The sequence below is a fragment of the Dendrobates tinctorius genome, unplaced genomic scaffold (assembly GCF_039654945.1).
Source record: "Dendrobates tinctorius isolate UK_male_01 unplaced genomic scaffold, ASM3965494v1 ptg000162l, whole genome shotgun sequence".
Taxonomy (NCBI): Eukaryota; Metazoa; Chordata; class Amphibia; order Anura; family Dendrobatidae; genus Dendrobates; species Dendrobates tinctorius.
Window position 1 is genome coordinate 65,171,289 of NW_027361829.1, and position 13,736 is coordinate 65,185,024.

General features: G+C 42.1%; 1 protein-coding gene and 1 long non-coding RNA gene across 4 annotated transcripts in view; one reads left to right on the forward strand and one right to left on the reverse strand.

Annotated features, from left to right (window-relative positions):
• Positions 1-13,736, reverse strand: part of LARS2 (leucyl-tRNA synthetase 2, mitochondrial) — a 537,549-nt gene that overhangs the window by 20,290 nt on the left and 503,523 nt on the right. For all 3 annotated transcript variants that reach the window (XM_073550070.1, XM_073550069.1, XM_073550068.1), the window contains exons 17-18: positions 9,368-9,537; positions 6,261-6,338 (exon numbers count right to left, since the gene is read on the reverse strand). In XM_073550070.1, the coding sequence (XP_073406171.1) occupies positions 6,261-6,338; positions 9,368-9,537 (248 nt within the window). The remainder of the gene's footprint in view (positions 1-6,260; positions 6,339-9,367; positions 9,538-13,736) is intronic.
• Positions 10,694-12,732, forward strand: LOC141052594 (uncharacterized). Its single transcript, XR_012220853.1, has 2 exons — positions 10,694-11,333; positions 12,268-12,732. It is a non-coding gene; the product is annotated as an uncharacterized lncRNA (long non-coding RNA).

A 13,736-nucleotide genomic window follows, 5' to 3' on the forward strand; every position in this document is an offset into this window, starting at 1 on the left:
CACCCACCAAATCGGACCCTGAGGGGCCCCGCCCACCAAATCGGACCCTGAGGGGCCCTGGCCACCAAATTGGACCCTGGCCAAAAAATCGGACCCTGAGGGGCCCCGGCCACCGAAACGGACCTTGAGGTGCCCCGTCCACCAAATCGGACCCTGACGGATCCCATCCACCAATTCAAGCCCTGAGGAGCCCAGGCCACCGAATCGAATCCTGAGGGGCCCCACCCACCAAAGCAGACCCTGAGGGGCCCCACAGGCCAAAGTGGCCCCTGAGAGGCACCCACAGTTAAAACGGATCCAGAGTTGAAAGTCTTGCAGGGGCAGCCCGGGCAGCATTTCAAAGCACTATCTGTACTTCCTTCAGGAAATACACATCTAGTTTTATCAGTGTGATTCTGATAGTGTAAGTGTTATATCAGCACTTTCAGCATCCTGACCATTTTCTGAATAAGCTGTCATGCGTGTGTAGATGAGAAGTAACCCTATTCCTGGTTATTATATGACTTGTATCTTGCATTTCCATCAGTTTTCCCCTATGCAGGCTTTATCTCTGTTAGTTGTCTCTGAGCTAGTGGGTGGAGGCTAGCTGCTATGATATTTCCCATACATGGCACACAAAAAATGTGGGACTCATGTTCTTCTGACATTATAGATAGAGCAATACTGAGCAGTGTAGCTGTAACAAAAAATATTTTGTCATCATTTTCCTTTTTACACTGTAAACTGTAATACGAAGTCAGGTTTAGTTTAAGGGTTGTCCTATTAAAAGAAACTTGGTTTGGAAAATAAAATACAAAAAATCACAGATACCTATTAGACCATGTGGGTTGACCTGGGGAGGGGGCTGCACACAGGAGATGTCCTAACAATCTGACAGACCTGGAAAACTACAACAAGGAAGCGTGGGCAAAGATGTGCCATGCTGATGGACTCCAGCCAAAAAGACTGAATACTGTCAGAAATTCACAGGGTACTTCAACAAAGTAACATATACGTTTAAGAGTGCGCAGGTTTATGCAACCACATGACTTTAATTCTGTTTTTCTTTATCCACCCGAAAAGATTTCAGTATATTTTTCAATACATTTGTACACATTATGGGTGACATTAAAGGTGGAAAAAAATCTGAACTGATTCTTCTAACATGAGCTAAAAGCTGGCATTTTCAGAGGGGTGTGTAGATTTGTGCAGCACCCGACAAACAAGCATTTTACGCTTTCGGAGAGTGATTAGCAGCCTGTTTGGACTGAAAGGTTATCATGGATCGAGGGTTCCTATAGCAATGATTGTTCTCAATACTCATGCAGTGTAAATGGACCTTTAACAGGAGGCGCTTCCTTCCCTGGATGAGCACAGTCATTGTTGCGCAGCGCTGGGCAGCATTGCCTTTTGTGATTGTTGCAATATTAAATTCCATGGCAACATAATTGATAGAGGACAATAATATAGAATCTTGTAATATATGTATAGAAAGGTGGGCACCACATTCAATATTACTAAAGGATATGGGCGGGTGCAACTACGCGCCAAATAGATTAGATTCAGACCGAGAAAAATATGTGCAAGAAACAGTGCGCACACAGCCTACATACTGTATAAAAGGGCTTTATTCAGACAGACAGAAAACATGACAATTAAAACACCATTAAAATCATGTGAAAAGATACATGCAAGGACAATATAGAGCAGACGCTTATGACTTAGGCCTGTTTCACACTTCCGTTTTTGTGTCCGCCAAACGGATCCGTTTCCGTTTTTTTGACGGATCCGCGGTAACCACTAATGGAAGTCTATGGGACAAAAAAAACGGATCCTGCAAAAAAATGGCGGATCCGTTTTTTTACGGAAACCAACGGATTTTGACGGATTTGAAAAAACGGAAGTGTGAAACAGGCCTAATACATAACAATGTCAGTGATATAAATATATCAATAGAAAAGTGAATACAGCACCGGGTAAATAATTATTAATCTAAATGCAAAATGGGCTTACAGGAGAAACAGCACATAATCACAAAATAGACACCAGTCTAAGATATACCATAAATGGCTAAATAATAATTAGAATGTATGTTATCAACAATAGCCGTATGATTGTGCCGTTCCTCATGAAGACCCCAGTCTGTGGATTGTCAGTGAAAAGACATGTTCACCCTCTCAAAGAGTCTCCATGCAATAGGGAGATTATACAGACACCACAGATGCATACAACCAGAGTGTAGCCATAATTACCAGATGGAAATGTTAAACCGTCTGCTCAGTCCAGTCCAACGCATGTCTCTGTCCTAAAGACAGCTTCATCAGGGAAGGTAGTCATATTGTCAGTCAAGTCCCTATATATACCGTGTAAGTGCACTTACAATTTACCCAGGACGCGCCGACACCTGTGTGCGGTGCCTGCTGGGTACTTCCGGTTTTGTGGAAAGCGGAACTCCAAGATAACATCTGCGCATGCGCTAGCTAGATCATATGCGCTCTACAGTATCCAAGATGGCACGAATGCGTTCCAACCACAGGAAATCATATTCAAATGAGAACACCCACCGAATGATGCCAATACAATGGATCACAGGGTTGAACCAACGCGACTGCACCATCATGAACGCAATCACATACATGCCATTTCACCAACGGTAGCGCACTTGCATTTCAAACCTCAAACCACATCAATGATGCAGTTAGGATTTTTATGTGTTTTTTAACATGTGAAATATATATGGAGTTTCTATTGAACATTTTTCCTTCTTTTTTACAGTAGAGCGCATATGATCTAGCTAGCGCATGCGCAGATGTTATCTTGGAGTTCCGCTTTCCACAAAACCGGAAGTACCCAGCAGGCACCGCACACAGGTGTCGGCGCGTCCTGGGTAAATTGTAAGTGCACTTACACGGTATATATAGGGACTTGACTGACAATATGACTACCTTCCCTGACGAAGCTGTCTTTAGGACAGCGACATGCGTTGGACTGGACTGAGCAGACGGTTTAACATTTCCATCTGGTAATTATGGCTACACTCTGGTTGTATGCATCTGTGGTGTCTGTATAATCTCCCTATTGCATGGAGACTCTTTGAGAGGGTGAACATGTCTTTTCATTGACAATCCACAGACTGGGATCTTCATGAGGATCGGCACAATCATACGGCTATTGTTGATAACATACATTCTAATTATTATTTAGCCATTTACGGTATATCTTAGACTGGTGTCTATTTTGTGATTATGTGCTGTTTCTCCTGTAAGCCCATTTTGCATTTAGATTAATAATTACTCGGTGGTGTATTCACTTTTCTATTGATATATTTATATCACTGACATTGTTATGTATTAGTCATAAGCGTCTGCTCTATATTGTCCTTGCATGTATCTTTTCACATGATTTTAATGGTGTTTTAATTGTCATGTTTTCTGTCTGTCTGAATAAAGCCCTTTTATACAGTATGTAGCCTGTGTGCGCACTGTTTCTTGCACATATTTTTCTTGATCTGAATCTAATCTTTTAATAGAATTTCATAAGTTCAGGTTCAGACACGTATATCCTAAATGTGTTTTTTGTATGTTTTAGGCAAGGGAAGTTAGATTGTCAAAACCACCTCCATCCTTCCCAACCAAGTGTATCCATATTAATAGGCCGAAAACACAGTATGATACATTGTGCTGACAACTCAATGCAGACTGTCACCATTCAGTGATGCCACGTTACCTGTGCCATGCCACATGCTGGAAGAGGCCTGTAGAATATGCTCTTCTTTGTTGTGGGAACAAAATTCAAGAGAATCTGTCAGCAGGTTTTTGCTATTTATTGTAACAGGAGCATGATGTAGGGGCAGAGACCCTGATTTCAGTGATCTGTCACTTACTGGGCTGCTTCGTGTAGTCTCAAAAAAAATCAGTCTTTTATCAGTAGGAGATTATCAGTAGAAGACTAGTTGAATTGTGCCATGTAATCCTCCTGCTTTTTGTAATCCCACCCACACCCCTGATTGGCGGCTTTCTGCCTATGCACGCTGTACACAATTGTCAATTAGTGGTGTGGGTGGGGTAATACAGAGCTCAGCATTCAGAGAACTGGAAAATCTTCAGCAGACAAATCAGTGATTTTATCAAAACTGCAGCAAGCAGCCCAGTAAGTGAATCAGGGATTCAGCCCCAACATTGTGCTGCTCCCAGATAACATAGCAAAAATCTGGTGACAGATTCCCTTCAAGTGAGTATTCAGTAAATTATTTTTCAGGGGCATCCACAGCACTCTTTTGTGTCTGTCATTTTATTGGAGAAACTCTTGATATGAGGAAACCACTCATACCTTAGGTGCGGCATCCATGAGAAGCCAAGTCAAATGCCACAGCTGTCTTTCCCTAGCACACTGTTCCCCAACTCCGGTCCTGAAGAGCCTCCAACAAGTCATGTTTTCAGGATTTCCTTAGTATTGCCCAGGTGATGGTTATATCATCAAGACAGGCAATAATTCCATCACCTGTGTAATACTAAGGAAATCCTGAAAACAGGACCTGTTGGTGGCTCTTCAAGAGCGGAGTTGAGGAACACGGCCCTAGGATGATGATGAGGATCAGATATGGTAAGTGCTCTTCTGAACCATAAAGGACAGATGAGCTACCCTGTTTTCTCTTCTGTATGGAGGGAACTGTGGAATCTAAAAAAGTTGGATATGTTTACCCACTGACTCAACTGGCTGGTATGCGAAACGCCAAGGTTATCTTTTTGGCAATATGGCAGCTGGAGGACCACTAAGTTAACCTGTTAATGACCACCAATACGTCTTTTTACTGACCTGAGATATAAGAGAATATCATCCCCATACAGGCGACAATCCAGCAGCTGTCGGCTGTACACTATAGCTGACAACTGGCTGCATCAGTCACGGTCAGTGTTGGCACAGTCCATATTTGTTTAACCCCTTAGAAGCTGCTGTCAATAGTGACTACATCATATAAATGGTTAACAGAGTGCGGGGGCTCCCTTTTTAACCCCATCAGCACCTTCAGATCTTGATCGTGTGATCCTGATGTTTGCCATAGCAGTTCACGGCCAAATAGCGGCCTTAGAGTCTCCCGGCTATAGCGACCTGTTCAGAAGTTATGAACATTTAGGTGGTAAAAAACACTTTTTCATTCCTGCCATGCCACTTTGCATTAATTCCTGGAAATCGCTTGAAGGGAAAATAAACTATCTAACAGCAGTTTTCAATACGTTGGGTGGTGCGGTTTTCAAAATTGTATCACCTTTGGAGATTTTCCAATATATAGGACCCCCAAAGTCACTTCAAACCTGGATAGGTCCCTCCAAAAAAATAATTTTGTAAATTTCCTTGAAAAAAAATGAAAAATTGCTGCTGCATTTTTAAACCTCTTAAAAGGCTAACAAAATAAAGTAACATTTTACAAATGGTGCTGATGTAAGGCAGAGATGAGGGGAATGCTACTTATTATTGTTTTGCTGTGGTATGACTATCTGGATTAAAGGGATAATCATTCAAAGTTTGAAAATTGCTATTTTTTTGACACTTTTGTTAAATTTCTGATATTTTTTTATAAAGAAACACAAAACTTATCGACCTAAATTTACCACTAACATAAATTATATCGTGCCACGAAAAAACAATCTCAACAACAATGTTGAAGCGTTCCAGAGTTATTAACACATAACGTGACACTGGTCAGATTTGTAAAAAATTGGCCAGGTCACTAAGGGGTTAAAATAATGCTATAATGCTCCAACTATATACAGGATTCAAGGAAAACTGCAAATTTAACATATCTAAAAGTATAACAGATAAAATCATGTGTTTAAAGAATCGTGCGGTCTCCCAGTCAGCAGCACCAGCATTGCAGAGCGTTGGATGTTCCTTATTCAGGGGGAACTGTAAATGACATTTTCATTTGGGGAAAACTGTGACTTAGTCTGTATTGTTCCTAAGCTGAACTGCGCTCTTGACCACAGTACAAAAGAGTTAATGGTAATGGAAAAAAGCCCCGCATGCCACTATAAGCCTACAAAGCCTTTCTTCCAGCTTTAATTCAAAGAAGCCTTTCCGGAGAGAGAGAAAACATTGGCAGAAAGTAATACGCTTTTCTCTTGTATCTGTAGAACAATATACAATATTACCCCAGCCGCTTGAACACAAAGCAGAGGCAAAACAATCTGTTCCTCTTGTGAAAACGTGGCCAAACCAGAGGCATCCTCCCAGCCCCGTTATTAGCGATCACAGGTCGGAGCGGCGCCGGCAGATGCACTTACCGACAGTATGTTGCTTAGACTCATTAGCTGGGAAATCGCTGCATTGAAAACGAAATCCTCGGTGAAGTAGCTGGTCACCTAGGCAACGCAAACAAAAATGTCTTTTTAGAATAACGCACATTTGTGAGAGTTCACAGTGACTGGCTAATTCCTGCACGCAGGTGAATCATTTTCTCCTCGCGTTTGCGTGGGATTCCTGTAGGCATTCAGATCTTCTAAAACATTTGAAAGGCCATTCCCATCCATGATAACAGCACCCCCCATAATAAGTATTCAGAGTGCACTATACACCCCTGTATACAGGCAACATTAGAGGTAACGGCGGGGTGCGACTTCAGTTACACCTCCCAGAGACCAAGGACATTATCAGACAGAGAACTGTTTGGCACAGGACAGCTGGGGGCCGAAAAGGATTACTAATGATTTTTTTAATGACCCTACAAGGCAAATAATGCAGGGGTTAAAACACAGATTTCAGCAATGCCTCTATTATCAAGCTCCATGACTGTTATAGCACCAGTAGCTGTGACTAGCTGATCACATGAGCCTTGGTCTGACACGTCCCCTCCTGTAATAGGCAGCTCACTGTCTATTGACATTGCATATACAGAGCCTGGTGTGGGCGGGGTTAGCTTTCTCAGCTCTGCTTCATTGCTAAATCTAAAAACTGTGTGTCATAACAGCTGCACCCAGTTATTTAAGTGATACCTCAATGGAATCAGCTTCTCTCTGCCTACATCATGCTGCTCTTAGATGACAGGAAGAAGCAAGTGGTAAAACGCGAGTCAAGGAGTGGGGACACTACTCCGGACATGTCTGGTCATCTTGTTTCTCTGCATTTCCCTAATTTTTCCTTCATCGACATCTTGAGTATTTCCCTCTTTGCATTAATTTGCTGGAGAACATGTAATTATTCATTCCATTTAGGATATTATTATGTGATATGTGTTTGTAGGTTACATCACGTGAATAGCCAGCACTACTTGTTTTTATATACTATTATTTTTTTAAGGTATAATATCATTCCTTTTCCCCTGGGAAGGCCTATGATAGGATGCATATGTGTCAATATATACTGCACAACTGCTATTCTTTGGCCTTATCTTGTTAAATTTTGCTGCCACTGTCTGCATATATTCACTTTATTAGATATGATAGGAAGTACCGTATATGTATCATTGTATACTGCACAATTCACATTCTATTCCCTCTTCTATCCAAAAAATGCTTGTGTTTTGCTATTGTTTGCATATATTTACTCTTTGTATAGAACATATGGGACGTAGGTGACTTGCAGCATTTATCTCCAGGTGACTAATCATAGAGGTAAGTCACAACACTTTTTTTATATAACACCCTATTTAGTGTTAATTTACTATTATTAGAGTGCTATATACTGTTATTTAAAGGTCAGGATATAGTAGCATCCCTTCCATGAGGCACTGTTATTTTTATTATTTCTGATTTTATTGTCATTAATAAAAATTGATTTTAATCATAATGGATCTCTTCGTTACTTTGGAAAGCATTGACAGCCAGAGTATGGGTTAACAACCTGCACTCAGATGAGGTAGTAAAAACCTGCTGACAGATTCACTTTAAGTGATTTATCTCCTATCTTTTACATGTATGGGCACCTTTAAGGAGGTACTCTTGATGCCATAACAGTAATCTGAAGCACCTGCAGAGGAAGTGTGGTATAACATCCTGTCAATCAAATGGACAGGAAGCCTTGTCATATACAGATCTGGCACAAATTCAGAGACCAATGCAAAATTTTCATTTTGTCTGATTTTTCTTTTACCTCTAGGAGCCTGTTACAAACTGTTCTTGCCATGCACTTCACCTCAGCTGCCATTTGTCATTCCTTTTGTAGGTCACTTGATGTCATCTTGTGGTTGCTGAGTGACATTCGAATAAGATGACGGTCATCCCGGTCAGTGGAGGGTCATTTTGCCCTCTGCCGGTCTGTATCTTTGTTGTCCCCAATGTCTGCTGCTTGACCTCATTGAAATGGACTACAGTGTTAGAAATTTTAAAGATGGAGGCAACATGATGCTCACTGTATCTCTCTGCTAGTAAAGCCAGAATTGAGCCCTTTTCCTCACTCAAGACTTCTTTGACATGGTTAAAAGTTATTTTTTCATTCCTATTACTTTTGGGATATTACTAGCACTTGTTTTGCCATCCAGCATGTCCCATTGCAAGAGGATTGTGAACACCACAGCGGGGATTTTTTTTATACTTTCCTTTGTTAAATAAGATTTGGTTCAGGTAATCACTTAATCAGAAGCACATTAAGTAGAATGAGGTGTACTCTGGTTGGAATTCAACTGACACTGGAATGGAATGGCTGTCAGACATGTAGAGAAGCAGATTTTTATAAAACTGTGCAGTGGTCTCTTAATTTTTGCCAGAGCTGTAAGGCAACAAATTGGTTACATTTTCTTAATGGGACCGCTGGAGATAGCCGATCAATGCGAATGGCTGATGTTCGGTACTCCCATAAGAATGAATCGAGCAGCAGTGCACATGATCGACCCTCGCGTCTCTCACTTGAACCTTTCCAAAAACCCAATTTTCAGGATAGTATTCATTCTGGGAATACCCCTTTACTTTAAAGTGTATGAGAACCTTTACACACATTGCATCTCAATATAGGAATAAAAAAGGATCTTTTTATGTGCAGTAAATATTCTTTTTTGCATCTTTTGTCTGGTAGAATGTCTTCAACATGTAGCTCCAATTTTCTTCACTTTTTGCCAAATGTGATTTATCAGACATTTGTGCTTCCTGTATTTGGTTCCTGTAAAAATTTCTGAAGCCAAATACTTCTAACTGGGTAGGAGCTGTGTGATCTGTGTACATGGGCCACAGACCTAAATGGGATCCCTAACATATCTAATTGGAGTATCATTATAATTACCCTACAAAGTTCCCCTTCATAAGATATCACTTACAGACCACATACAGTAACGCTGAACTCATTGCTACTCTACAGTTCCAGGTTCCGAGGACACTAAATAAAATGTACATTCAGAGATAGAATCTCGTTACCATAAAATGATCAGATTTGGAGATTAAAAAAAAAAAGAAAAATAAGTTACCTCTGACACCGTAAGATTCCGGTTTTGCCAGATTTTTTGGGTTTCTGCTATTTCATTTTTACGCAAGATTTGAGGATTTGGTTTCACCAAGGAGTTTCGGGCCTCAATAAACTTGCTAGTTAATGCCCACACACGAGACTGCCACCTCTGGACACCGGGTAAAGCATCGGCTGTAAAACAACACACACTTATAAGCAAGCAATATAAGTGACCCATAAAGATACAATTATTGCCAGCCTGTTCCGCAGCACTGGCTGAGGCTAGATGGACGGGAATAATTCTAAACAATTTATTTTCTGTTATTACTGTAAAATTATCAAGGCGGCAATAACATTGCTAAAGATACCTTACAGTCATACTACCCTTGTTTATCTGGAAACTCCTGGATGACATGGCCAAATTTTACAAATAGACATGTGTCATTCTATGTGATAACAAGTTTCAATATATCCCAGGGATTCTGAGATTATTTTTTTTTCGTGACGCATTTCACTTTATGCTAATGGAAATGTAGGTCAATATGTTTTGCATTTACTTATAAAAGTATCAGAAATTTTAAGAAAATTGCTAGACATGTTTTGCATTTATTAACCCCGTATGTTGTGAATTCACTTTCTGGCCTACCTCTGGTTGCTGGTGAAGGTAGTGGAGATGGTTGTATTGACAGAGGGGTCGCGAGTTCTCTGTCCGGGCTCCCTCTGGTGGTTACAGGAGGTAATGGAGCTGATCTAATTAACAGAGGACTGCCACCTGATAATGAGGAGGACGATTGGACATTGGGAGTTTCTGACTGGATTTAAGGCTAGTTTCACACTGGCGTTTTTTTGCGCTGCGTTTGGAGCGCACATGAAACGCATGTCAAAAGCGCTTGTAAACGCTGCGGTTTTTTGTAGCATTATTGTGCGCATAACTACAAAAAATAGCAGCGTTTTTATGCGTTTGTAAGCGTTTTTCATGCGTTTGCATTTTTTATGCGCAATAAACTGGAGAAAAAATCCTTGAAAAATTCTTGCAACACACTCCACCAATGGGACAGCAGTGGGCGTGTCTTATGGAAATTCTTTATATAGCCCCTGTTTACAGCTGAATTCTTCACATTTGCTTGCATTTGACTTGAGAAACATGGATCTGCGTTGGAAGAGCTTTGACTTTGACTTGGATCTGAACATGAGGATGGCTCAGGCTTATGCCGTTGAGAGCCATCAAGGGAGAGATGCGATTACTCCTGAGGAATGGCTTCTGGTCACATTAAGGTACTTAGTTTTGCTAAACCAATGCCTACTGATTTTTCTTGGTTGTGACATGTACTCTTCCAAATCTGGCAGAATTACAGTTCTGCCATGTTGTTAACTAAAGGCTGACGTAATTTTTTGATGCCATGTATTGAACCAAAGGCTGCAGATTTCTTTTTTTTTTTTAATTTAACGTGTGTAAAAAAAAAATTACGTATACACAAATATTATTTTTTTTGTTTTCTTTGTGTCATAGATTCCTGGCTACTGGAGAGACCCTCTCGTCACTGCACTTCCAGTACCGGATTGGAATCTCCACGTTGTCTGGAATTGTAGCGGACACCTGCCGGGCTTTGTGGAACGTTCTTTGTCCCGAATTCATGCCCATGCCAACCGCAGAAAAGTAGTTGGAAATCGCCGACAGATTCTGGACTGTATGCAATTTCCCTAACTGTTTGGGAGCGGTGGATGGGAAACACATCCGAATTATCAAGCCCAAAAGAACTGGCTCTGAGTTCTATAACTACAAAAAGTACTTTTCTACTGTACTGATGGCCATTGCGGATGCAGACTGTATGTTTATTGCAGTCGACATTGGGGCATTTGGCCGTGGGAATGACTCACAGGCTTTTAAGACCACTGACATGGGCAGGAGGTTGTATGGCAACAACTTCAATTTCCCCATGCCACGGCCTCTTCCCAACACCGAAGGTCCGCCACAGCCATTTGTAATGGTTGTGTGACGGCCGTCTGCGAATCTGGGCTGCAGTAGGAACAGCCCCCCGAGTAACCCCGAGACCCTTAACCCCTATACAGGGATCTGGAATTGTGGGGCCCAGGGGGTACCTGTTTAGAGGAGCAGTGGACCAGAGCAGGACGGCCGCCAAGGGGTCAAAACTAAAACCCGTAATCAAAGTCAGGAGGCAGGAGTCGGAGGCCGGAGGGCAGCAGAGGTACGAAAACAGTAGACAGAAGGAGAGTCAAAAGTCCAGGCCAGGGTCAGTAAAACCAGGAGGGCAGCAAGGTACAAAATCAGCAGGCAGAAGGAGAGTCGGGAATCCAAGCAAAGGTCAGCGTCAAAATATCAGAATAGAGGCAGAGGTACAAAAACGGCAGGCAACAGAATGGTCAGAAATCCAGGCTGAGGTCTGAGTTTAACTATAGCAAATTGCACAGTAGCACGCAGGGGAACCAAGAATATATCTGGCGGCTTGCAAGACCAGTCCCAAGGTATTTGAGGGATCAGGTCATCCCTCACAGGTTCCCGGACTGATGATGTAACCAGGACCGCCCCCAGGACCAGGCCAGACGGACATTCTGTAAGCCCTACATGATTGACAGAGGGGCGGAGCCTGCAGCCACCAGATGCCTGCGCAGGGGCCTCTTCTCTGTCACCACCCTCACCCTGAGGCGAACCATGGCGCCTCCCAGTGGTCGAGGCAGGAACAGCCGTCCCCGAGTCTGACGGCGACGTGACGGCACGGCGCCTCCTAGTGACTGAGACTGGAAGAGCAGGCCCCGAGTCTGGCGGCGAAGTGTCAGTCCGGCGCCTCCTAGTGGCCGGAGCCGGAACAGCAGGCCCTGAGTCTGGCGGCGACGTGCCTGTCCGGCGCCTCCTAGTGGCCGAAGCCGGAACAGCAGGCCCTGAGTCTGACAGCGACGTGACAGGTTGGTGATGAAGCGTTCCAGATGTGCCAAAACCTGCTCAAACCCTACTCCAGCCGGGCCTTGGACCTCCACAAAAGAATTTATAATTACAGGCTCACCAGGGTAAGGAGAACAGTAGAGTGTGCATTTGGTATACTTGTATCTAGATGGCGCATTCTTGGCACAGCTATTAATCTGAAACTGGAAACAGTGGATGAGGTGGTCAAGGCCTGTGTTGTTCTACATAATTTTGTAATTCTCGAGAGCCCCCAAACTTAGATCTTGATGATGTTGCTCCTAATCCATTGCCTGAATTTACACAGCACCCTCTCAGGTCATCCGTCGAAGTTGGCCAAATGAGGGACCAATTTGCGGCCTACTTCAACTCAGATGTAGGACGGGTGGAATGGCAAGAGCAAATGGTGTAAAAAAAATTTTATTGCATGTTGTTGGTATGTTAATAAAAAAACTGTTTTGATACCTGTACTGAGTGCATTCTCTGTTTTTACACTCTCAATACCATTAGCAATTAGCCAGGTGTATCAGTGAATTTATGATGCTGTGTTTTGTGCATCATGAATTCACTAATACTCCTAAGTAGGTGACATACACACACAAGCTATATTACCTTTATAATCTCTACAGTGTGTTCAATTAACAGCAATGGTGGAGATAATACAACTGTGTCAGGTAAAATACCCAGACCTTGTGTCATGCTGAATACTTATCACAAATGGCCATTACAATACAGATTAAACTGCAGCATCACCACACTCTTCTGCAAAATATATGGACAGTTATAGCAACCCTGCAGGTTCAAAATCAATTCACCTGCCCAGGTGTGATAGTGATGCAAGGTCAGGGTATTTGGGAAGTATATATAACATTTATTTTCACCATCAGTAATGTGTTTCTTCCACAAACACGTAATAGAGTATGTGGTTATTTACAAGGTATATCTATAGTTCCTTGCCTTTTCTCTAATAGTTAAATGCGAACGGAAAAAAAAGGCAAGGTAACAATAGATATGCCTTGCACTCAACGCCATCCTCTATGCCAGGGTTTCCAAAATGTAGTCCTGAATGTCAACCAACAGATCATGTTTCCATTTTTTTTTTTTTTGTAACTCAAATGGAATTACTAAAAACAGGATTTGTTTGTTGGCTTTTAACACTGTAGTTGGGGAACCCTTCCATAATTTAGTGTGTGCAATACACCAGATATCTCCATTACTGATGTTTCTTGTGTCAGTCAAGGAGATATGTGTTGTCAACGAAACCAATCTACATGACTTGTCTTTTTCACAGCAGTCTCTACATTCTTTTAATATTGCACAGACTGTATCCAGCAGGGCTCCCCAACTCCACTCCTCACGGTCCACCAACAGATCATGTTGTAATGAAATACATATCTCCATTGATAACGGTTTCACAAGAGCACAAAAAAAGAGGATTCCATACATGATCTGTTGGTGGACCTTGAGGACTGGA